The sequence below is a fragment of the Mirounga angustirostris genome, unplaced genomic scaffold (assembly GCF_029215605.1).
Source record: "Mirounga angustirostris isolate CCGP_5_RB_7025 unplaced genomic scaffold, mMirAng1.0.hap1 SCAF_4, whole genome shotgun sequence".
NCBI lineage: Eukaryota > Metazoa > Chordata > Mammalia > Carnivora > Phocidae > Mirounga > Mirounga angustirostris.
Window position 1 is genome coordinate 70,074,225 of NW_026991712.1, and position 23,556 is coordinate 70,097,780.

General features: G+C 42.5%; 1 protein-coding gene across 7 annotated transcripts in view; it reads right to left on the reverse strand.

The window, feature by feature from the left end:
* CHD7 (chromodomain helicase DNA binding protein 7) overlaps positions 1 to 23,556 on the reverse strand; it is a 188,773-nt gene that overhangs the window by 119,893 nt on the left and 45,324 nt on the right. For 4 of the 7 annotated variants that reach the window (XM_045896506.3, XM_045896500.3, XM_045896505.3 and 1 more), the window contains exon 2: positions 5,407 to 7,242. The exons of 1 other annotated variant lie outside the window; for it this stretch is intronic. In XM_045896506.3, the coding sequence (XP_045752462.1) occupies positions 5,407 to 7,068 (1,662 nt within the window). In that variant the 5' untranslated portion in view covers positions 7,069 to 7,242. Of the gene's footprint in view, positions 1 to 5,406; positions 7,243 to 11,536; positions 12,860 to 16,711; positions 17,049 to 23,556 lie in introns of those variants that run through there. 2 more of the 7 variants (XM_045896503.3, XM_045896504.3) reach the window with 2 other exon arrangements.

Sequence of the window (23,556 nt, forward strand, 5' to 3'; positions counted from 1 at the left end):
ATCACCTCAATCTTAGAGGTCCTTTAAAAATTTTTTCTGCTTCTGTTTCCTTGATCATGACAGTATTTCAGGCCCACATTAATGAAAAGGGTACAAATATATTCAAAGTATAATTATTCTAAAGATACAACATTGCAGATTCTAAATTCCACCAGAAGTTGCCCCCCGGCCCCAAGCAAAATCTGTGGACAGAGATACCTATGTCTTGTGCAGTAGCAGAACTTATTCAGAAACTCAAGGATCTGCCTATAACTTGAAGGACAATCCACTTAACCAGTCTTTTTTAGATAAGCTCTTCAAATGAACAAAACGATGTTCTCCTTCTAGGTGGTTCTCACCCACAGCCACCATGCACTGATAAACATTCCATTCTCTGCTCTCTTCCCACCCTGACGTGCTGCAGAGGACCCCAGTGGTGCCGTGTCACTACCAAAAACCTCCCAGTGCACCCCATGGACACAGAACCTGCCCACAAGGAGACCACACAGCTTCCTCTCCCACACCCCAGCCCCTACATCTCAATAACACTGGGGCATTAGGAGGTCCCATCTTTACACTCATTATTTCCTAAGCCTTAAACTCTTCCCCCTCCCCCTTTCACCCAGCCTCCCCTCAACCTGGACTGATCCCTCACATCTCATTGAAGCCATCACTTCCCCCAGCTCACCCTCCCAGACCCCAACTGCACCCCCACCAAGAGTGGATTGGGAGCTATTTCCAAAGCACACAGTGCTTATTCCTGTGGTGTGCTTTCCATGGCAGATGCTTGCCTACACCATCCACCCACCGCTCCCAGCACCCCTATCACCGCCGCCCCAAACAAGCTGTTTCTATCTCTCCCAAAGCATAGATTATAGGAGCCTCAGTATCTGGTAACTGGCCCCTAAAACCACGGAAACAAAGGCAAACAACTCTGACTATAGTTAACATTGAAATAAGTGTTTTAAGTTATTTTTTAAACTTTGCAACAAGCAATTCTGAGCATTGGCCCAATGATAATACATTTTTGAGTCCCCACCATTTATCTGACACTACGTTAAATATTAAAAGATATTACTGCTAGTCTCGCTATGCCTCTAACCAGGGAGGTAAATCTACCCTCATTTTATTTTTAAAGATTTTGTTTATTTACTTATTTATTTTACAGAGAGAACAAGAGAGCAAGTAGGGGGAGGAGGAGGAGGAGAGAATCTCAAGCAGAGAGAATCTCAAGGAGGAGGAGAGAATCTCAAGCAGAATCTCAAGCTGCACACAGAGTCCGACACAGGGCTGGATCCCATGACCCTGAGATCATGACCTGAACCGAAATCAAGAGTTGGACACTCAACCGACTGAGCTACCCAGACGCCCCAATCTACCCTCATTTTAGAGAGAAAAAAATCGAGGCCCGGAGGTTGAGTCACCTGCCAAGGTCACAGGGCCAGTGGTTGATGGTGCTTCCACTCAAAAGCTGCAAACTCCAAAGCCTGCACGCTTCTCTTCATGCTGGTGGCTCTGAGAGTGGGATTGGGGTTCTTGGGTCTGTAGGAGGTAATCGGCCTCTCACTCTCATTCTCTCTAAACAAATGTAAGTGGACTTTTGCAAAGGCTCATAACTTGCATGCAGACTCTATGCAGTGGCAGATGTTAGAATCCAACATTTGAGAAAATGTAAAACAATGTCTTTAATTTTTTTTGTTTTAGAAAACAGTTATTTTTCATTTATAAATGTTACTGATGTTAACACATAATGGTTTATTATTTTTAAAGTTTATTTATCTATTTATTTTTAAGCAATCTCTATATCCCATGTGGGACTCAAACTCACGACCCGAAATCAAGAGTCACACAATCTTCCTACTAAGCTGCCCCAGTTTATAATTTTTAAATTATCAACAAATAAATATTTCAAACTGTCCCCAGTTTAAAGTTCTAAGACAATAAATATCAACACATATAACCCAAGTACACGAAGATCTTTGGAGTCCTCAATTTTTAAGCATGTAAATGGGTCTGAAATGAAAAGGTTCAGGAACCGATATCCTTCCTTATCATCCACTAAAAAGAAATATAAGCTGGGTTTTTTTCTTCCCCTGTAAACTTTATCAAATGATCAGGATAGTCTGGAGCTAGCACCAAAGAATGTGTCCACACTCCACAATGAACATTATGGTCTAATGAACTCTGGCCTTTCTAACATTTTCCTTTGCTGACTCTTCAACATAAAGTTAAATTTATCTTTAAAGATACTTCTGTGTGTCATATAATTTAGACAATATCTGTTCAGAGCCCACGAGACATTTAAAAAGCATAACTTACATTTTTAAAACATGAAAAAATCAAGATAAAAAAGCCAACAGGCCTGAATGTGATAATTCAGCAAATCACATCAATATTTCAACCTGATCTGGTGGTTTCCCTGCTACACAGCATGGTTTTGAACTACCATTCTATCATATATGAAATGCAAAATAATTTTAGTAGTTTTAAAGCAAAACATAATTAGATAGATATACTTGCTAGAGTAGAACGTGAGTCATTCACAGGGAGAGAGAGGTTTTTAGGATTACGTGATAGCATTTTGAATTACCCACATCATTATCCTCATCACACCTGTCAATATGGGCTAAAGGAGGGGAAATATTTGCACAAATCAAACTTAATTAAATTCAGTTTCATAACTAAGGCTGTATTTAATCATATTTAACCTGTTCCTTAAAAATAAAAGTAGTTTTACATTGTATTTACATGTGAGATGACATAATTATGAAGTAAGGTCTGTACAGGAGGAGACCAGAACTATAGCCTGGAGGAGAATGAACATGAGTACACGCCACCAGCTGGCAACATCCTAGGCACTTGGTATATATTAATTTCAACACCTTTTGCGATAGGTACTATCTCTCCTATTTTACTGATGAAGAATCTGAGGTTCAGAGAGGTTAACTTGTCTGAGATCACCAAGCTAATAAGGAGCAGAGCTGAAATTCGAACACTTTTCTGACTATAAGAGTCAGAATCTCTTCATAAGACTTTACACCTCCCTAGTATTATTTTCAGAACTGAGTACTTCAAAATCTGAAGGGGATGCAAAGTTAGGCAGAAATAAGAAGGCAAATACCACAAACAAAAAATTTTTAAGGGCAACTGAACTTAAATAAAAATCCCTCAAATGTACTTGTTTACATACATCCCTAAAACAGTTCTGAGTTTGTCTATAATGGCGTACTCAAAAATGTGGAGCTGGAGAAAAAGGGAACTACACGTCGTGTCCCCCAGAGTCTAGCACATACGAAACCCTCCAATGTCGAGTGACTCGAATGCCACATACTCGCATCCGTCCTCTGAAATGGCTATTGAGATGTTTTGTGCTCCTCAAACTAGGGAAAGCTGGAGGAGATCAACAATTCCCATCCAGAGATCGTATTACCACCACAGGGTGTCTCCTTCAAACTGTGCTTGTCCTCCAGCGGAGTGAGAAGATGCTGGAATAAGGAGAAGTCAGAATCACTGCTCTGGAAACATCCCTCATCCAGTAAGACGCTTTCTGAGAAACCAGAAAAGAATAAATCCTGGAAACTAAGTCACATTCATTTCTGCCCTAGACACCACCCAGGCTGGCTGGCCTCAGGGACAGCACTTTCAGTCAGTTCTGAAGAGGGGCATCTTGCCTTGAGATTGATATAAGGAAAAACAAATCAGCAGCGTTTGATTTTCTCCACTGACTCCTTTGCACTTGTTTTCCCCGAGGCCCTCTGCTCCCAGCCTCTTGTCAGACTGGCTTTCTCACCTCCCCCTTCACTTGGTCCGGGAACCACAGGGCTCACAAGCCCCTTCCCACAGGCTACAGGTTGGGCGTCTGCTCCCAGAGGAGACAGGGAGCAGCTCTCTCGGGCAGCTCCCACTGACCTTGGGGGTCCTGCTGAGAATATCCCAGTGTGCCAGACCTCTGGGGGCAGCTTCCCCCAAAACCCCTAAGTATCCTTGTGTCCTGGGTCCCCAGGAGACTTTCCTGATCTCCACTCTCCCGCTCCCACCAGGGCTGAGGCTTCGGAGTCTCTGTTCTAAATGCCTCTCCACCTGGGCTACCCCACACAGATTTGTTTCCTGACCAAACCTTTCTACACTTACATTGCTTTAATCCCTTCTGTTTCCACTCCCCAATCCCTGGTCTAAACTGTCCTTATGGGCCTGGACCACAGGATGGCAGTTTAATTTCTTGTCTTCCAGGCTTCTGTGGACTGTCTAATCAATATCCCAAGCTCCCCCACAGAAGTCTGAATTCCTTAAAACTGAATGCAAGACCTCCACCATCTGGCGTGCCCCATGGCAAGCTCAAGGTCCCATGGCCCCGAGTCATTTACCGAGTCATCCCCAAACCAGAAATGCCATCCTCAGCTCACTGTCCCTGGCTAAGTCCTAGCCAAATGCCAAGCACCCACATCCCCAGGTATTTCCTGTCTCTGGACACTTGTCACATAACCACGTGGAGTCTTTCAGTGGGCTTCTCTTTCCACACATTGGTCATGTTTTCCCTCACCGATTCTAAGTTCATTAAGAACTGCTCTAAAATCGCCTCCTGTGCCATCTAAACTCAAGTGGCAATCATGGTGGAAGATCAATACCTATTTTTGAATAGCACTCAGAATAATCTGTACATATATAGATATTAATGTATTTTTCCTAGACCTAGGGCACAAACACCAACGTTTATGATGGAAGGACATCTCTGTGAACACAAGAGCTTGAAACTTAAATGTCTGCTTATAAACTCGGTAGGATAACGAAAATGGCAGCTTACAAAAAGGAAGACTCTTGTTGTGGCGCCAGGTACCCAAATCTCTTAGAGACCAAACGTTTTCTGCAGATTAACGTTGACTATGATTTTCTACACTTTGCAATTTAAGTTCACACTAGCATCCAATAGCTGGTAAAATAAATATTACAGAAGAACACATTTTGAAGCTTCCCAAGGGAAAAAAAAAAATCGTAATTTTCTAAAAGAGGTGGGAGGGACTGCCACAAACATGGAAAACTTTGCTGGAAACCACGTTTCAGTGTGTTTTTAAACCAGAGAGAGAAAGAGAAAGAACAAGAGTCCAATGTCCCTGTCCCTGTTGGCACTGACATAGTGACAACTCTTGCAGGCAGGGCCCCAGGGTTAGTTATCCATGACACGTCAACAGCACCTACCGCAATCCCTGGGACAGAATGATTCAAGACTGTTCTGAATCAGTGAATAAACGCATAAGCCAGTAAGTGAGAGACTCATAGAAAAAAAGCGAGATTCCGGTGCAGCTTACAGGATAAAAATTAAGGAACTCGTAATGAAACAGCTTTCCGTGAAATTCAAAGGAAAAATCGATTAGAGAAGTTTACCGTCTTGCACTTTCTACTGTGAGGCCGGCAGGATCCGAGTTCCCTTACCTGAGGCACAGGCACTTTCTGCGGGGTGTTCTGGGGTGATGGATGGAGCTGTGCCCAAGGCTGGTGATGCGGGTGTGGGGGTGACGACTGGTGGTGCAAGCCCGGGTGGGGCTGCATCGGAGGGCAGGTTGGCAACTGCTGGAAAGACGGCTGCTGACCAGGATGCTGTTGGCCAGGCAGCAGTCGTTCCTGGATGGCTTGGGGATCTGCAAGGCCAACACCAGGACAACCATTTGGTCTCATGTGCCCGGCCAACTCCCTCGGTGCTGAGGACATGCCCATGAACGGACGAGACGGCTGCATGTTTCGGGGGCCCATGTTCCTCTGTCCGATTCCCATGGCACCGGGGGGCTGGTGAGACGGCTGAGGGTGGGGCATATTTGGATAACTGCCAACTTCCATTGGCATCCCAGCACTTCCGGGCCTGACCTGCGGAGGAGGGGTGCCTGCCGGATTACTCATCGCTTTCATGGGTGACATGGGAGGTGGAGAGGCGTAAGTTCCCTGAGGCTGTGAAGGATGCATAGTTTGTGTGTTCATTTGGTTAAGTGAGCCACTGGGGTGGATGGGCTGCTGGTGCATTAGTCCTTGACCACTGTTCGATGGGAATCCTACAGCATTGGGGTATCTTGGTACGGACTGATTCATTGGAGTATTATTTGTAAGGCCTAAATTTTGATTCATCCCTGTATTGTTAACTAATCCCTGATTTAGGTTACTGTAAGGATATCGAGAATACTGCCCTGAGTTGTTTATAGTAGGTGAGGGGACGGTCTGGCTCCGAGAACTAAAGGTAAGGGTCTGTGGCCTCACAGCCCCTTGCTGAGGAGGATTAGGGGAGAATCTGGGACTGTGGGCAACGGATTCTCCGTGGAGAGCAGTAGGGGGGTGGTGGTGGAACTGCTGCACCGGATGACGCAAGGAAGGCGCCATGCTGGGACTCTGCGGGGGCACGTGGGACAAGTGGCTGGGGCCCGACGTGGCAATGAAGGGACTGGCCTGATTGAGGCCCTCTTGGCCTTGGGAAAACTGGCTCATCCTCTGCTGTGGCTGACCATGCTGCTGCATGGAAAAATCCCCACGTGCCATGTAGCTGCCCATCTGCTGCATGTGCTGAGGGTGGCCCTGCGTGGGGGGCCCCGATGGAGCGGGCTGGGGTGGCTGGGGCTGGGGCTGCTGCTGGTAGGGGGCCCGTATCTGGTCCGGCACCTGCACAGCCCGGGGGCCCCACATGGAGCCACTGTCCACGAAAGACTGCCCATGCCTTTCGTTCTGCAGGCCAGGGTAGACGCCCATCTGACTGCCGCCACTGCCACCGTGGGGGACCTGAGGGACGGGAGGGGCGTGATACTGCGAGTGAGGAGACGCGAGCCCGTTCCCAGGGGCGCTGCTCATCATCCTGTTTGGCTGATCCATCAGATGCATCTTTTGTTGTTCATACTGATTATAGTGGTCGAAATGGGTCAGCTTTGTTTGATTTTGATTAGTGGAGGGATGATGAAGGGATGGCTGCAAGGAGGCAAAGCCTTGGTCTATCGGCATTTGCTGACCCATGGGGTTCACCGGATTTTCAGGGTAACCACATTCTCCAAGGCCTTCAAGGCCTTCACTGAAAATATTCCCATCCTCGCCAAAAAGACTCATCATTCCTGGGTCCGCCATCTTCTTCCAACACACGGCTCCTCCAAACTACAGCTCAGGAGCTTGTCTGTGCTTCACCTCACTGAGGTGTTTGTCCTCAAAGCCTATAATCCTTAACTAATCTTCTTCATGTCATTCCGTATTTCTTTAATTCTCTTGGACCCTGCAGTGTCAGGCAAAGTCTGGATAGAGGTCCTAGAAGAGAGTGGGAGGTGGGGGGGGGAGGGGAGAGGGGGGAAGAAAACAAAGAATTAGGAACAAATGATAAAAACTGCCAGTATTTTACGCATTTGAATTTGGTTTCCATCAACAATACTAATCTAGCCCCCTCGCTGAGCTGTGTTTTATAAATCTAGTTCACTTTCAGAGAAACTCATTAGCTTCTACCAGAAGCATTATTATGATCGGTTACTTAGAAAGCAAGCAAAACACTAACCTTAACCTTAAATTAATCCATTCACTACACTTCCTAGCGCTCCATTCTTGGACGGAACAGAACAAAAGAACACAACATGAAGCAACAGCAGCTGCCACAGCAGGCTAGCAGATGTAGGACTACAGCCGAGCAGCCCATCTGCTGAACGAACGCCCTGGAGATGCTCTGGTTCCCAGCAGCCCGCCCTCAACCTTATTCCCCTGAGCAGGGTAATCAGAGGGGCAGCCGCGGCACCGAGGGCTGTGAAAAGCTCAACTTAGTCAAACTGACTAGGGGATTATACAAATACCAAAATCTGCCCTTTCGTACAAATTAGATATTTACGGCCCACATACCACTATGTAACAGCAACAGAGGGGTCAAACAAGAACGTGTCCACAACGATGTTCCAACGAGGGAGCGTCCATAATGACGGTGGAAAGCAAGCTCGCAAACAGTGTAATAAATTCATGACTCCATTACGTTTAATGGCAGGAATATACAAGAGTCAGAAAGAGGTCAGAATAAAAGCTTTCATTCTCCAAGAAGGCCTATTTCACACATGGCTCTGGGCCCACTGTGTCCCCAGTCTGTGCTGCCGGCTGAGAGGTCTGATCACAGGTCATGGTTCCCCAGCAGGTGCCGGACCCTGGGGATGGACCCAGAGCCCACGTGACCACTCAGAGAGACTCTAGCTGGATGGACAGTTGCTAGAAGATGACTATTCTCATCAGAAGAAACCGAAAACTCTCCCCCAAACTGGCCAAAACTGAAAATTACTTTAATGGAACAAAGTTCAAAATATCCATGCAGGCTTCACCCTTGCCTTCCCCTCTTCTAGGACAAGACAGGACGAGAGCCTGTAGGGAGAAAAGCCCATCCGTCAGCATCCTGTGTTTACAGCACCAGGTATGTTCTACCTACTGCTCTGCATTTTATTCAAACAGTTCCTAACAGATTTTGCGCGTCTGATTAAAATAACCAGTTTAAAGAATGCTTCACCAATCAAAACAGGAAAGCCTTTTTGGCGAATGCTAATTAAATCAACAACCTAATAAAGAACTAATTCACATAGGAAAAATGTCCGAAATCTTAAACATCTTTGGAATTTAACTCATTTTTTCCCTCTTTCATAAGTACATGAAGCATTGTTTGATACTGCCCAACTTGAAAAAAGCCGTATCTTGTTGAAGAATTTCAAGAGTGATGTTAGAAACAGGCTCAGTCATAAATTCTACTGACACACTTCCATACCAGCATGGGAAGAAACAATGGGCAACCAGCACTGCTGAGAACTTTCCAGTACGAGAGAGAAAACCCAGTTCCTGTCTGTCCTACTCTAACATATTCCTAACAAGGGGAGAATTTTGCTTACAGGAAATGTAAACAACATTCCTGTTCACTGTCAGAACTACAGACAGAACACCTGAGAAGGTCTCCGGGTCTGTAGTTTTCAGGTGACAGCTGTCAGCTGAAGTCAAAGGTCTCCTCACTCCACCGCTAACTGCCATGAATTTTCTGATCGACTTTCTCCAAAACAGAGGTCAGAAGGGTGAAAATAAGGTGAGCATGAAAGCCATTTTATTTACCGACATGCTGCTTTACTACACAACCACTTTCGAATCCAAAATAAAGAGAAGCAGAAACCTTCAGTGCCAAGTGCAACAAATGTTCATAAACTGAATTTACTCCTCAACAGCCTAAGCAGTCGGTCTTCATTTATTCAAGACTCATTCCAGCTTTCAAGGAAATAAATACTAGAATGGACTTGATAATGGCTGAAACTAGCCGTGCAGACTAACCACTTATCAAAATAACCTTTCAAATTAGCTTAAGGGAAGTAATGTCCACTCCTATGGACGGATGGCCTTGTTCTTACAGGATAACGGCTTCACCCTTCCTGGGTCCCCACGCGTCCCGGGAGGCAATGCTACTGACTGCATGGGGTTCCCAACCAGCTCTGGGGAGCAAGCAGCCAGGGTGGGGGTGGGGGTGGGAAGTGGCCTGGTCTGCTGAGCCTGGAGCAGCAATGGTGGAGTTGACGCTGACTTTGTATCCGCTTGAGGCTGAGCGGAAAGAGGAAAAAGAACTTGCCTACAGGCACGGGGAGGGACGAAACAGAACCTTCATGGAGAGCAATCCTACCTGACGCATAGGCTTCCAGTTAGCCGATCTCTGCGACTGAGACTCACTCCATTTCCCAGCAGCAGGAGAGATGACGGCATTACCCGGTATCAGGTAAGCGCACCACCCACCACAACTGAGACCACCGTCAGGTGAACTCGGGGCAGAGGAGTTCAAGAACTATGGCTTTAGCCTGTCATTAGTGACTGTTCCCACTCGCCTGGACAGGCACCACCGCCCTCCTGCCCCTTTTCTGACCTCAAGACTTGGCTGGCGACTATGCTAGGAATCCATCTGGTAGCTGGATTTCATATTTCTGATCTGAGCTAATCTAATTAATTTATTTTGGTCTTTTTTAATTTGATCAAGTCCATTTGAATACCCACTTTCCCAAGTCACAGCTGCAACATATAATTTTGTTTCTATCAAAGATATTCATTTAAAACTCCTTTTTGGAGGTTGGCCCCTTCTCTACATTCAGTATCTACATTTTCTATGTCTAGATAGATCCCCTGTTCAATGAGCCATCAAATCAGAACCATAGATGTCATTTTAAATATTGTAGTAGCCATGTTTTAAAAGTAACCAAAAAAGAGTGAAATTAATTTTAATAATAAATTTTATTTAACCCAATATGTGCAAAATATTATCACTTCAACAAGTAATCAACATTAAAAAATGGATGAGACTGTTTACACCTTTTGGTACTGCATCTTTGAACCGCAGTATGTATTTTATACTCGCAGCACATCTCAATTTCTACTGGCCACATTTCAAGGAAAAAATGTGCACGTGGGGGTAGTGGCTACCACTCTGGACAGCACAGTTACAGATTATTAAAAAGAAGACTAGAAATACAAGTTGTCAGTGTTCTCAAATAATTCTGATAATTATCACTTGGATAATAAATATTCAAGTTGTCTTTATGTCTGATTTGGCTTCAAGTAAAAATCAAGCTAAATCTCAAATCACACTTACTTATTCAAAATACATGGACTGAGTACCTACAATGATCCAAGCACTGGTCTAGGTACTAGAGATATATCAGCGAATAAAAACAAACAAAATTCCCTTTATTCTCATGGAGATCATCTGTAAATGATGAACCTTAAAGAAGTAAGATTCGGAGGTTACAGTAATGAAAATTTAGGATGCCATTTTACAAAATATTTCTTGGGAATTTATGATGACAAGTGTTTTAACTATGTGTGATATTATATAGTAAACAGTATGGAAACATACAGGGAAGACATAATAATGTAAGTTTCAGCTGAGTGCCCTACCGGGCACTGGGTATTTTCTGAGACAAGAATGACAGTGCAGAGGTGCATGTACGTCTGGAGGTGAGGAGAGGCGCAATGAGACAGGTCAACTAACAGAATCATCACTGCAATAGAGAGCTCACTGTGAAACCAATCATGAAAATCTGAGAATTAGTAAGGACTCTGGAGACCTTCTAAGCCAAACCCCTCTTCCTTTAACAGATTAAAAAACCCTTTTAGAGATTGAGGAGAAGTAAACATCTTCTAAAAAATACTTCCATGACGAACAATTTGCAAAGACGAAAGAGAAATGTATAGAAAAAATGGCAGCTTCCTAGTAAGAGCGTATTATTAAAGGCCTTAACTCGGGTCTGTTTTGTTCGAGATTAAGTCACTAAACTGCTGAGACAAACAAATAGAAGAGAGTTTCCTTTCAAACAAATGTTTTGCATTATACTATCTGTAACTTTTAGGAAGCAAGCACCTATCAGCACCATATTGAGGCTCTTGGTTGATTTCGGGGGAAATGAGCAGGATGAAAACTGGGAGATGCAAAAAACAAGTAAACCGCACATAGAGAATCAGGGATGAAAGCAACGGGCATACAACAAACCAAGATGAAAGAAATAAGTTGTGCAAAAATACACATTAATATCTTGAAGTGAATTTCTGACTTCCTCAAACTTACATAAACAATGCTTTAACTCCATTGCTCTTCCCAAAGTAATACGGCATTTCTGCAGCCAAGTTTCGATGTGGTATCACAGTGACCTGGGAAACCAGCAAGGAGGTACATGAATACAAAACACTCTCCTGTGCAAAATATTTTCCATAGTCCAGCCACTTTTTATCCAATTGTGTAAGTAGAATGCCATCCAGAGGAAACTTTTTCATAAATATCCAACACATGTGGGCAAATGTGGAATCAAAGGATAACTGCCTTTTAGATGATGAAGACTGTTTTGTGTTCTACAGCTTGATTTGTAATTGTTCTCTGTAAGTTTCTCTCCTCCACCTCCAAAGAGCCTGAGGCACATAACATGACTGTGACAGTGATTCTTGGGATTGGGTAAAGCATGTATCAGTATTTCCACAGCAGTGTCTAGCAGCTGGAAAAACACGTCACCCCCCTGCAGTACAACCTAGGAAGACACCTCTCCATCATCAAGGTTACAAATCATATCAAAAGGGAGGAGGATCCATGAGCTGATGGGTGAACACACAAAAGATAAAGGACTCAGCACCACTGAATATTCGTATTCACAGATCTGCTAGATCATGAGGCCTGTAGCCAATGATGCCCACTAATGGCCCCCAAGAGCCACTTGGAAAAGAGAAAAAAAAGTCTACTCAGGCCAATACTCCCTGTGGGAGAAGGTATTATCCAATAGACAATGACCCAGATAAAGAATCAGGAAATGCCTCCAAGTCAGCAACATCAGTTGACCACAAGTCCATTCCAGATTTGCCTCATGGACCAAATGGTGCCCTTCCTGAACCACCCATCCCCCACCCCAGGAAAGACCACATTTTCTTCCTCATTAGTATGTTCAGGCGGTACCAATATGCTATGGATGTGCTGTCCCACACAACAGCCATGAGCCACATGTTGTTATTTCAATTAATTAAAACTAAATAAAATTTAAAATTCAGGAGCTCAGTCACATAAGCTACATTTCAAGTGCTCTCTGTGCATATATGCACAGTATATACATGGAACATTTCCATCATTGCAGAAACATCTATGGACAGCACTACTATATACTTCTTGTTAGAGGTAACATTTTAGACAAAGACCATATAAGACAGTAGCAATTTTCTTTGATGAAAAATATTTTCTCCTGTTCAGAGTGTTATTTCAAAGCATTCTTTCAAAGGTCCATACCTACCCCTCGTGATGAAATTTATAGTGTTTGCTCCATTTAACACATTTTATGTTAACTGTATTTTCAACCTATAAAATTTCTCCTTTCTGTAATATCTCCCAACATATATTTCTATTTCTTTTTTTTTTTTAAAGATTTTATTTATTTATTTGAAAGAGAGAGACACAGTGAAAGAGGGAACACAAGCAGGGGGAGAGGGAGAGGGAGAAGCAGGCTCCCTGCAGAGCAGGGAGCCCGATGCAGGGCTCAATCCCAGGACCCTGGGATCATGACCTGAGCTGAAGGCAGACGCTTAACCGACTGAGCCATCCAGGCGCCCCCATATATTTCTATTTCTTAATAATTTTTATTATGTTAAGAATGAGTCTCAACTACACAAAATACTACACTTAAGAACAATTAATTTCAAAATCCTTTTCACTTATAATTGCCATATTACCATTGCCCTTTAATAAAGTATTTGCAATCTTAATTATTACAACCAAGAATCTACATAACTATAGAGTAAGACCACTATTTTTCTTAGTGGCTTTGTATATTACTTTCAGTCACTATTTTATTGGAAGAAAAAAATACAGAAAAACAAAAAAGGATCTGAAGTCCTTCAAAAGATCTGTTGGTCCAAGCACCATATGAAAAATAAAACCAAAAAAAAAAAAGAGTAAGAATTGCATCTACAGTTAGCTTCCATTTATAACACTAGGTAACCCCCAAATTTGCTGATATGAATTGAAGAGATACATATTTTGTACAGGAAAAACTGCTCAGAATTGATGTTGTATAGAGTAATGCTATGCTTTACATCGGCATTCCCTATGGAAGCTAATACTAGATCCCATCTGCCCCTCTGACCCAGCCAAACAATGGGAAATAACCCTCTATCCTTTCCATCATTCATTCATTTAAAAAATATTTAATGAGTGCCTACTTTGCATAACGCATTTACCAGACACCGGGGACAGAGAGCTGAACAAAACAGCCATGTCCCCCATCCTGTACAGCTTGCTGTTCTAATATACGCCCCTTGGATAGCCTGCATACTCCACCCACCAACCAACCTGCTAACTCAGCCTCCCAAATATCCCACCAGTCCACTTCTCCTCTCAGTTCACACCAGCTCTGAGGGAGTCAGGCCTTCGTGTGTTAGTCAAGGACAAAACATTAAAGGCTGGCTGTTTCTCCCAAGTCGGGTCTCAACAAGTTCACACAGCCGACTGAATGATCTTCCAAAACACAAAACACATCATCTTTCTCCCCTGATTAAAATCCTTAAAGGAGTTTCCGTGGCTTCCCATCAAGTCCAAATGCTCCAGCATGGGGAAGGCACTTCATAATCAGATCCCTGTCAACCTCCATTCTAACCCCCCAAACTCCCCTCCCCCTGCCCCTGAAACAAGCACAAATAGCCGTCAAACAGAGGGAAGTTTACCAACAATCATCCATTCATTTCCTCACACCTTCCTCGCCTCCCCACCTGCCTCCTTACCCCCTCACCGGTGCAGTCTGGCGTCTTTTCCCTCTCAGTTCCTTTGTTACCAGCCACCTGGGGGAACTTGCTGACCCTCAGCCCTCCTCCTCCTCAGGCTAATTTTGAAGCCCTCCCTAGTATTTGTGCCACACTGGGGAAAGGGCTACAAAAACATCCAGCACTGTTGCTCTCCTCTGCTTGCCTGGCCATATGAAGGGGGTCCTGGGACCACGGGCACCTCCTGGGAGCTGGTGAGAGATGCAGAATCTTGGGATCCTAACCCAGACCCAGAATCTGCATTTTATTAACAAGCGCCCCTGTGGATTCCGGTGCAGATCTGGGAAGCTATGGTTCTCACTGCTCCTCAGTTAACACGAGAATGAATAACCAACAACAAATAACTCATCCCAAAGAATTACAAAGTAATACAAAGATGTGCTATCTTACTCTTAAGGAAAGGTAGTCCTGGCATTCCTGACCAACAAAGAAACAATACTGATACTGACCTCATCCAAAGAATTATGAGTACTCCTTAGTGACAAATTTTAATCTGCAATGGTTTACAACGAGTGGACATTTAAAAGTGGCTTAATTTTAAAGATACATCCATCTGCTTGCCAATCATTTTACATGGCCCCTCCAAAAAATACAGTTAACATTGATATCTAATGCTATGTTGCATAACACACTATTTCACAGGTTTCTTGCAGAAATCTTTCAGTTATTTCTACATAACTTTGAGAGTCTGTATATTCTGAGCTGCCTTTCAGATAAAGATGATTTTTTTCAATATAATGTTTCCATATAATCCAGGGGTGCCCTGCTGATCACAAACAATAGGGCCAATGTTTTCCTTCAAGGCAACTAATGAAACAGCACTCAGCTAACAGTTCATACCAAGTGCATGGCCACAACACTAATTTTTTTTTCTAAATTGGCCAAAAGGTACATACAGTCCTATACATAAGTTGTGCCACTAAACCACAAGAATCCTGGAAATCAATGTCCTTTAGAGAACAACCTTTATACCCTACAATTCTACACTGAAATATCACTCTCTGAAATTAGCTCCTTCAAAGACTAGGCCCACTGAGAAGGCAGCCAGCAGACAGCTAACCTGCTTGTCCCACCACAAGACCTAAGAAGAACACGTGACCTTTCCATACACAACTTCGCGTGGCCCAGCAATAGACCAGTATACACTCTAAAAGCACTTGGAGTATTAGACATAACATGGCCAAAGAAATGAGGACAAACACCTATAAACATATCTGTACATGCTATATCCATATATGTAAACAAGATATGTATCTCCGTAAAATATGTGAAGCTACCCCAACTTTTTAATGCTATCTTAATTAATTTTATTACAGCAAGGAGGAAAGCAAACAGAGACAGGTCCAAAAATAGGTAAATGGAAATTTTTTTAGTGTAATTTATTTGGGACAGGGAAAAATTAAACTTCAGAAATGTATTTCAATCCACCTGGCAAGGATGTTTATTGGGCAGACTAATGGAAGAGTAATATAAATTTTACAAAATTTTGTGATTGCTGATACATCTTAATATTGTAAAATATCCTGGCATAGTTTAAACAAACAAAACATGGTTGATCTATAAAGGCAAATGATGTCACATGTTTATTAGCCTATTTAAAAATCACCATTTGAAAATATATTTCCCTATTTACTCTATCTAGAACTATTTCAAGCAACTGACAATACAAACACACACACACACACACACACCCCCCATCTGGTGATGTCAAGCCTACAGAAAGTGAGAAGAGAATAGGAGGGAAGGAAGGAGCTGCCTAGGGCCACCCTCTGTCCAGGGGTATCCTGCTGATCACAAACCCCTAAAAAGCTGATCCTGAACCACTGAAAGATGCCACGGGGGGATACAGGCAACAATGCTGAGGGGCTAAAACAAAGGCAAACGGCCAACCGCTCTTGTAAGAACAGTTTTCTGTATACTTAACTACAGTTGTCATGGATTAACTGATCTGGTAATTTCCTACATTCTTTTGCATTTTCAAGGGTTCTAAAAAGTTGAAAGGGGGGTCTTGTCTCATCTTCTAGGGGGAGTGTAAAACTCCCAATTCTGTACCCAACTCTGCCTGGTTTGAAACGCAGGGAGAGGGAGGTTGTAGTAAACAGTGTTCTCGGATACCTACTACTAACATTCTTTTCCTTAGAGAAACCTTTGGCAATACCACAGCTGAAAATAATTTATCATTTTCTCTGCTAAAAGAGAGCACATGTGATGAGAAGCCTTATCCATCATGAATAAACCTGAGCTCAGACACAGGCAAAGTGTCAAGGACGAGGGCAGAGGTCACACGGTAACCTGGAAGGTTTTTTAAAGATGCTGTATTTCATGCAGAAGAGGAATACACAAGGACTTCGAAAAATCCAAATTTCTATCAGGGAAGCAAGCAATATAAAAGTGACACAGAACTATAAAGAAAGGCTGAGGAGGTCCTTGGAAGAGTGTTACAGAAACTTACTTGGGAAAACTGCACATGATCTCAAAAAGGTAAATCTATAGGGGGAAAAGGGAAGAAAACAAGTGTCACTTATCAGTAACTACATTAAATCTCTACTTCAAAAAAATTATATTTGACAAAGGAAATGGAACGAAGACTGGAATATACAATAAAGTTTCGCATCTATTATATCATAATCATTCTGAATTATAACAAGGTTGGAAACATTTTTTCTATGCCTATGACACTTATAAATGTGAGTAAGTTCTACAATGCCACCATCATCAAAACTATCTGATAACCAAAACTATTATCAAAAACTATTCTAGGGACGCCTGGGTGGCTCAGTCAGTTAGGCATCTGCCTCCAGCTCAGGTCATGACCCTGGGGTCCTGGGATCGAGTCCCGCATCGGGCTCCTTGCTCAGCTGGGGTCTGCTTCTCCCTCTGCCTGCCGCTCCCCCTACTTGTGCTCACTCTCTCTCTCTGACAAATAAGTAAATAAAATTAAAAAAAAAATTTTTTAATATTCTAAAATATAACTACTGATAGTCAAAACTATTAATTTCATGCAGCTAAATAAGTCCAATACATCTTTTTTTTAAGAGTTTATTTATTTGAAAGAGAGAAAAAGCAAGAGACAGAGCATGAGCAGAGGGGAAGGGGCAAAGGGAGAGGGAGAGGCAGAGTCCCCACTGAGCAGGGAGCCCCAGTGCAGTGGGGCTGGGTCCTATGACCCTGAGGTCATGATCTGAGCCAAAGGCAGACACTTAACCAACTGAGCCACCCAGGTGCCCAAGTCTGATACATCTTTTAGCCAAGTTAAATGTCTTCATATTCGCATGTAATAAAAGACAACAGTTTTCTCCATAGACTCTGTATATTTAACTTTACGTTTTCCTGCATCCACAGCAAAGGCTCAACCCCAAACCAGCCCTTTTCCTCGTTACCCAGAAGTCTTCTGAGCTTCCTTCCCCAGTTAGCTGAGCAGTGTGGGCAAAATGAAATATCTTTTATACTATTCTAAGCAAATTAACTCATAACCCAAATCTGTTCCCCCCAATATTACAATACATTCTGCAACAAATTCCTCTATTATTTTATTGCAGCACCATACCATTCTGCGTTGCTGAAAGCTGACTATAACAGCCACTTCTGCCTCAAATATTCCCCTAAAAGTCATTCAATTAACCAATTCTCACGTTAAGTAATTCTTACATGAGTGTACAAGTTTCCTGATATTAGGATATCGTTCTAACTGGCAGGTAAACTTTATATTTCAGTTTGAAAAGGGATCCTACTGATGTAGTTGTAAATTTCTACCTTGTGTTCATTTTGATCAGAGATCAGTATTAAGATCACCTCGAGTGAGCAGGTAAAAGAGACTGTAACGTGTAAAAAGAAAAAAGGCAGAGTGAGAAGAGGAGCTACTACCAGGTGAGACATTTATTTCACATAATGAGGATGATCAAGATAATTTAAGGCTACCAATGAGATCTTACCACTGAAATCTGTACTTGGTTTAATCAAAAAATACAAAAAGAACAGACACCTATCTACGCACCTTTAAAATACAGAGCTTCTGGGGCACCTGGGTGGCTCAGTTGTTAAGCGTCTGCCTTCGGCTCAAGTCATGATCCCAGGGTCCTGGGATCAAGCCCCGCATCGGGCTCCCTGCTTGGCCAGGAGCCTGATTCTCCCTGTCCCACTCCCCCTGCTTGTGTTCCCTCTCTAGCTGTCTCTCTCTCTCTCTGTGTCAAATAAATAAAATAAAATCTTTAAAAATAAATAAATAAATAAAATACAGAGCTTCCTAAGGCCTCAGACTGCTGCACCCACCCGCTGGTATGGTTTTTGCGAGTTAACTAGTATACATCATTTGCCAATAAAATTATGGTACAGGTAAGGAAATGAAAATAGTTAAGTTTCATCACAGATACTATACATCATACTACACCTACCCACACTGTTCATGTTCTCGCCCCCATAGTCATTATGTCTCTAAATATACCAAAGTCCCATGCCCATTTCTCAGAAATAATTTGAAAATATTCACAATTTTTCCTCTAAAACAATTCTGCAGAACATAAAGGTTTTAGTCTAACCATGCTACCGAGGGTTCAGTGCCTTTAAAAACCAGTGGCTATGACAAACATATCTCAAATTTCTTAAAACAGCCTTAAAGATTCTGTACGTAAATCAGAGTGTTCCATTAAATAGAATACTACCCTACACTACATCTTCCAGATTGCAATGTATACCTGGAAAGAGCATAAAGTGTTCTGGAAGACCACATATCTCACGTTGTACTTCAAAAGTAAACTCACAAGCCCTCTGTGTCTGCGTTGGACAGCTGTTAAGACCAGCGTTCCTTAGCACTAAAACTAAAATAAGGGAGATTAAAGACTGTTTCTCACCATGGTGAAGGGAATAGCTTTAAAATACCATTTGGTATTTCAAATTGTTTAGATCATCAGTATTCAGATAATTTTTATTGGCTGCATACAAACTTGGTAGTTAGCAGCTTTTAACCTATCAGAATCATTTATAACTTTTTTGTAGAATGAATTTAAGTTTTCTGTTACTTTAATTTTTCGATTTTGCATTTATCTTTTATTTGAATAAATGATGTCCTGTTGAAAGGTTAACTTGCAAATACATACATTTCAATATTTCTTTCATCATGAACCATTTTAAGTTCCATCAATATTTGCTAACCACCCAAATAACAAGTATCACTGAAAACTGTAAAATTATCTGGCATCCACAAACAATAAAATGTTTGAAATAAATTTTGATTGTCAATTTCACCTGGCCCCTTGGTTCACAGCTTATATGTAAGCATTTCAGATGTAAATCCAGTATAAAACAAGTAACCATGTGAATATGCTGAAAATAATAACTGCTTCCTAATGAATCAAAATCATGTTTTAATACAATTATTTTTCTGCATTATAATATTCTTCTGTCTTCATATAAATATACTTTGAGTTCTTGAGCTTGTTTTTGTGAATTTTTTCTGATCCCTCCAATACTATCAGCCAGTATTTTGTTGTTCTTGGGGAAAGTGTTTTGGTGGAGATAAGAACAGAATGCCGAGAAGCACAGGAACCCTCCCATTAGCCCCTGTAGCTATTTCAATGAAGTGAAATTACATGAAGTTTAAAATCCTCTTCTTCTGTCACAATAGCCACACACAAGTGCTCCACAGCCACGCGTGGCAGTGGCTACTGAAGTGGATGCAGCAGATAGAGAGCTCTGTTGAATTTCCACCACGGCAGGAAAATACGGGCGGTTCTGGTCTAGAGGACTCTGTCTAAGCAGAGATTCCGAGGGCAGGCAGGAGACCAGCAGACAGAGGGAAGCAGGAGGACGGAAAAATCCATTCCTGAGGCTTAGGGAAGCAGGATATACTCAGATATCTGCAAATACCTCAGTATGTCTTAACTTAAGTGGAGGCTATATCTTGAAGGGCCTTTATAATTCATTCTGAATTCATGGAGAAGTCAAGTCACTCTCAAGTTTTTAAGCCATATGGTTTAGAAAGATGTACAGTTTGGAAAGAATCCCCCTTACTGGCTTGTGGATTACAGATTGGGAGAGGTGGGAATGGTACAAGAGTAGGCCCAAGAAGCCCGGTTAGGAGACTCTCGCAGGAATTCAGGTAAAAGATGATGGTGCAGGGAAAAAAAAGGAGCGGGACATACTGAAGATACAGAACTACCCAACCATCTGACTCTGTTTCTGAGCAGATGTTGGAGGATGAAGAGTCTAGGATGACAGGACTCTGGCTTGGGTAACTGAGCAGATGGTTATACCATTCACCGAAACATGGGGAACAGAAGAAAAGTTGAATTTATATGGGGTGGGGGAGAGGTGTAGAAATAATCCACACAGAGCCACCAAGGAAGCCATACAACATAAAAGTGAAGAGAGAGAGAGAGAGAAAGCTGAGCTAAAGATACGGCTGTCTGGGTCACTGACAAACAGAAGGAAGGCAAAGTCTTGGAGTAGATAAGATCACCCAGAAAGTATGTTTAGTGATAAGAGAAAAGAACGAGAGGATCCTGAGGAATACCAACACTTACGGGGCAGGCAGAAGCGTCAGCCAGCACGACAAAAAAAAAACATCAAAAAAGGAAAGAAAAACAGAAGCTTTAAGAAGGAGGTGATCAACAGGTTCGAACGCTACAGAGCAAGAAGAACAGTGTCCACCGGACTCCACAGGCAGGACACCAGGAACTCTGTTAAGAGCAGCTTCTATGAAGTAGGAGAGCCAGCAGCTCAAGTGCTCCAGCTAAGGTGCTGGGAGGAGAGAAAAGCAGAGATGGCTGCCAACCTCCAACAGAGAAGGCGAGGAGACGAGAGCAGCAGTGGAGTGAACTGACCAAGGACTGGTATCTGCAGACTCAAGAAGAGAGAAATGAGGTTTGTGTTCAAACACAACTCACACAACCCTGGGAAAATTCCTTAGTCTTTCTGTACCTCAATATAATGAGGATAACAACAGCATTTACTCCACAAGGTTATTAGAATTAAGTGCATTAATATTTGTAAAGTGCTTAGAACGGTGCCTGCCACATGGTAAGCACCATATTAGCCTTTGTTAGATATGTAACACTGACAGGAGACATTGAGTGAGAGGTCCAAGAAGGAGCATAGAAAAAAGGGGAACAATTAAGGGCATGAGTCTCGGAGGAGGGGGCAGGGGTGGGAGAAGACCCATGCAGAGGGCATGGGATCTGCCTCTTTCATCAGGACAAGCAGAAGGATGGGTACAGATAGAGAGTTAACAAAAAGTGAATATGGTTTCATTCCCATGGCTTCAGTTGGCTTGTTCAATTCCAAGGGAGGCAGTGGTCTGGAAGTGTAAGTTTTAAAGAAACAAACTGAAGACAAAAGTAAGTGGAAAGATAAACGGTGCTCATGGATTGAAGAATTAATGTTATTAAAATGTCCACACATGGGGCGCATCGGTGGCTCAGCTGGTTAAGCGTCTGCCTCAGGTCATGATCTCAGGGTCCTGGGATCAAGCCCCACATCGGGCTCCCTGCTCAGCAGTCTGTTTCTCCCCCTCCATGTGCTCAACCCTCTCTCTCTAATAAATAAATAAAATCTTTAAAAAAATAAATAAAATAAAATGTCCACACTGCCCAAAGGAATCTATAGATTCAATACAATCCCTATGAAAATTTCAATGGCATTTTTCACAGAAATAGAATAAACAATCCTAAAATTTGTATGGAATCACAAAAGACCTGCACATCAACAGAGCAAAGTGGCATGGTCACAGGGCACTATGAACCCACTAAGGTCTGAGACCAACTCTGAAATGACATCTGGTTCTGGAAATGATAATTCCACCTATCTGTAATTCATGAGGACTAAATTGGAGTGTACATACAAAGCACTTAACACAGTCCCTGGCACATAATTAGTAGGCAATGCAGACGATCAAACAACTTTCTCCTTTAATGTGAGAAATTTAAATATGAAAAATATATCAACCAGGCTGTGTGGCCTTGATCCAGTTAGTTAGCCTCTCTGGTTCTTGGTTCTTCATCTGTGGAGAGGGGAAGTGGAAAGGTGGCTGAATAAAATGGCAAATATCTTACCACTCTAAGACACTAAGTACTTCACAATTGGAAATAGGTGAAGTACAGCTGTCTTCTTCTGAAACCACACTTCTAGTGATAGAAAAGTAATTAAAACTTCAAAAAGCACAGATAATTGATAAAAAGTGACTATACAGATAAACTGAACACACATATATTATGTAAATAATTCAGTAACTCTAAAGTAGAATTATCACTCTACAGAATTCATTCTGAATTCACGGAGACGTGAATCACTCTGAAGTTTTTAAGCTATGCTATTTAGAAAGATACACATTTTAGAAGGAATCCCCCCTTACTAAAATGTGGGAACCACTAGTAACTCAAGTAACTGTTCCCCTCTAAAGGTAAATCAGCACCTGGCTTACACGGTAAGATTAAGAAACCACCATTTCTCAGAACACATTCCTTTGCGACGCTGTAAAGGGGCATCCTAGGGCATCCCTCTGCTTCAGGCCACCTAGAGAAAGGGAGGTCAGGGCACTGGACACCTGCAAGCACCCCTCCACGAAAAAGACCTCAGAGGCCTGCCAGGTCTTTTCCTAAATGTCTGAAGTACTGGTCCAAAGACCAAGCAGTCACCTAAAGCAAATTTCTCAGAAAAATGAAACCTCATGCTCTCTTTATTCCTAAACAAGGCTGGCAGCACGCAATCTCTCCCTAATCACCAATAATATAAACTCTTGGTCACAGAACTGTAATCCTTCCATTAAATTAACAATTTAAGGGTTCAGAATATAACTACAAGGCATCCTATAAAGCACTGAAGAACTGGATGCTAAATGTATTCTTCCCATTTCCCATTTATTTGCTGAGCAAACTTGAGATATGATCTCTTCAATTTCCTTTTCCAAAAGCAAAATAGGTTAATATCAACTGTCATCTTCAGGGATGCTGTAAGGATAACTTCTTCAAATTCCTAGCACAAATATACTCACTATAAAAGATATATTAAAATTTTTATTATACATCATGATTAGTCTTAAAGGTCTAGCTTAGGACACTTCTTTCCTCAGATTCCCTAACTATACAGACAGAAGAGCTTTCCAATCAAAACAAAACAAAACAACCCCCCCAACACACACACACACACACACACAAACAAAACACACACACAAGACACACACAAAATTTCAGCTTCCACAATTTTAAAAACTTTAAGAGGGGCACCTGGGTGGCTCAGTCATTAAGCGTCTGCCTTCGGCTCGGGTCATGATCCCAGGGTCCTGGGATTGAGCCCCGCATTGGGCTC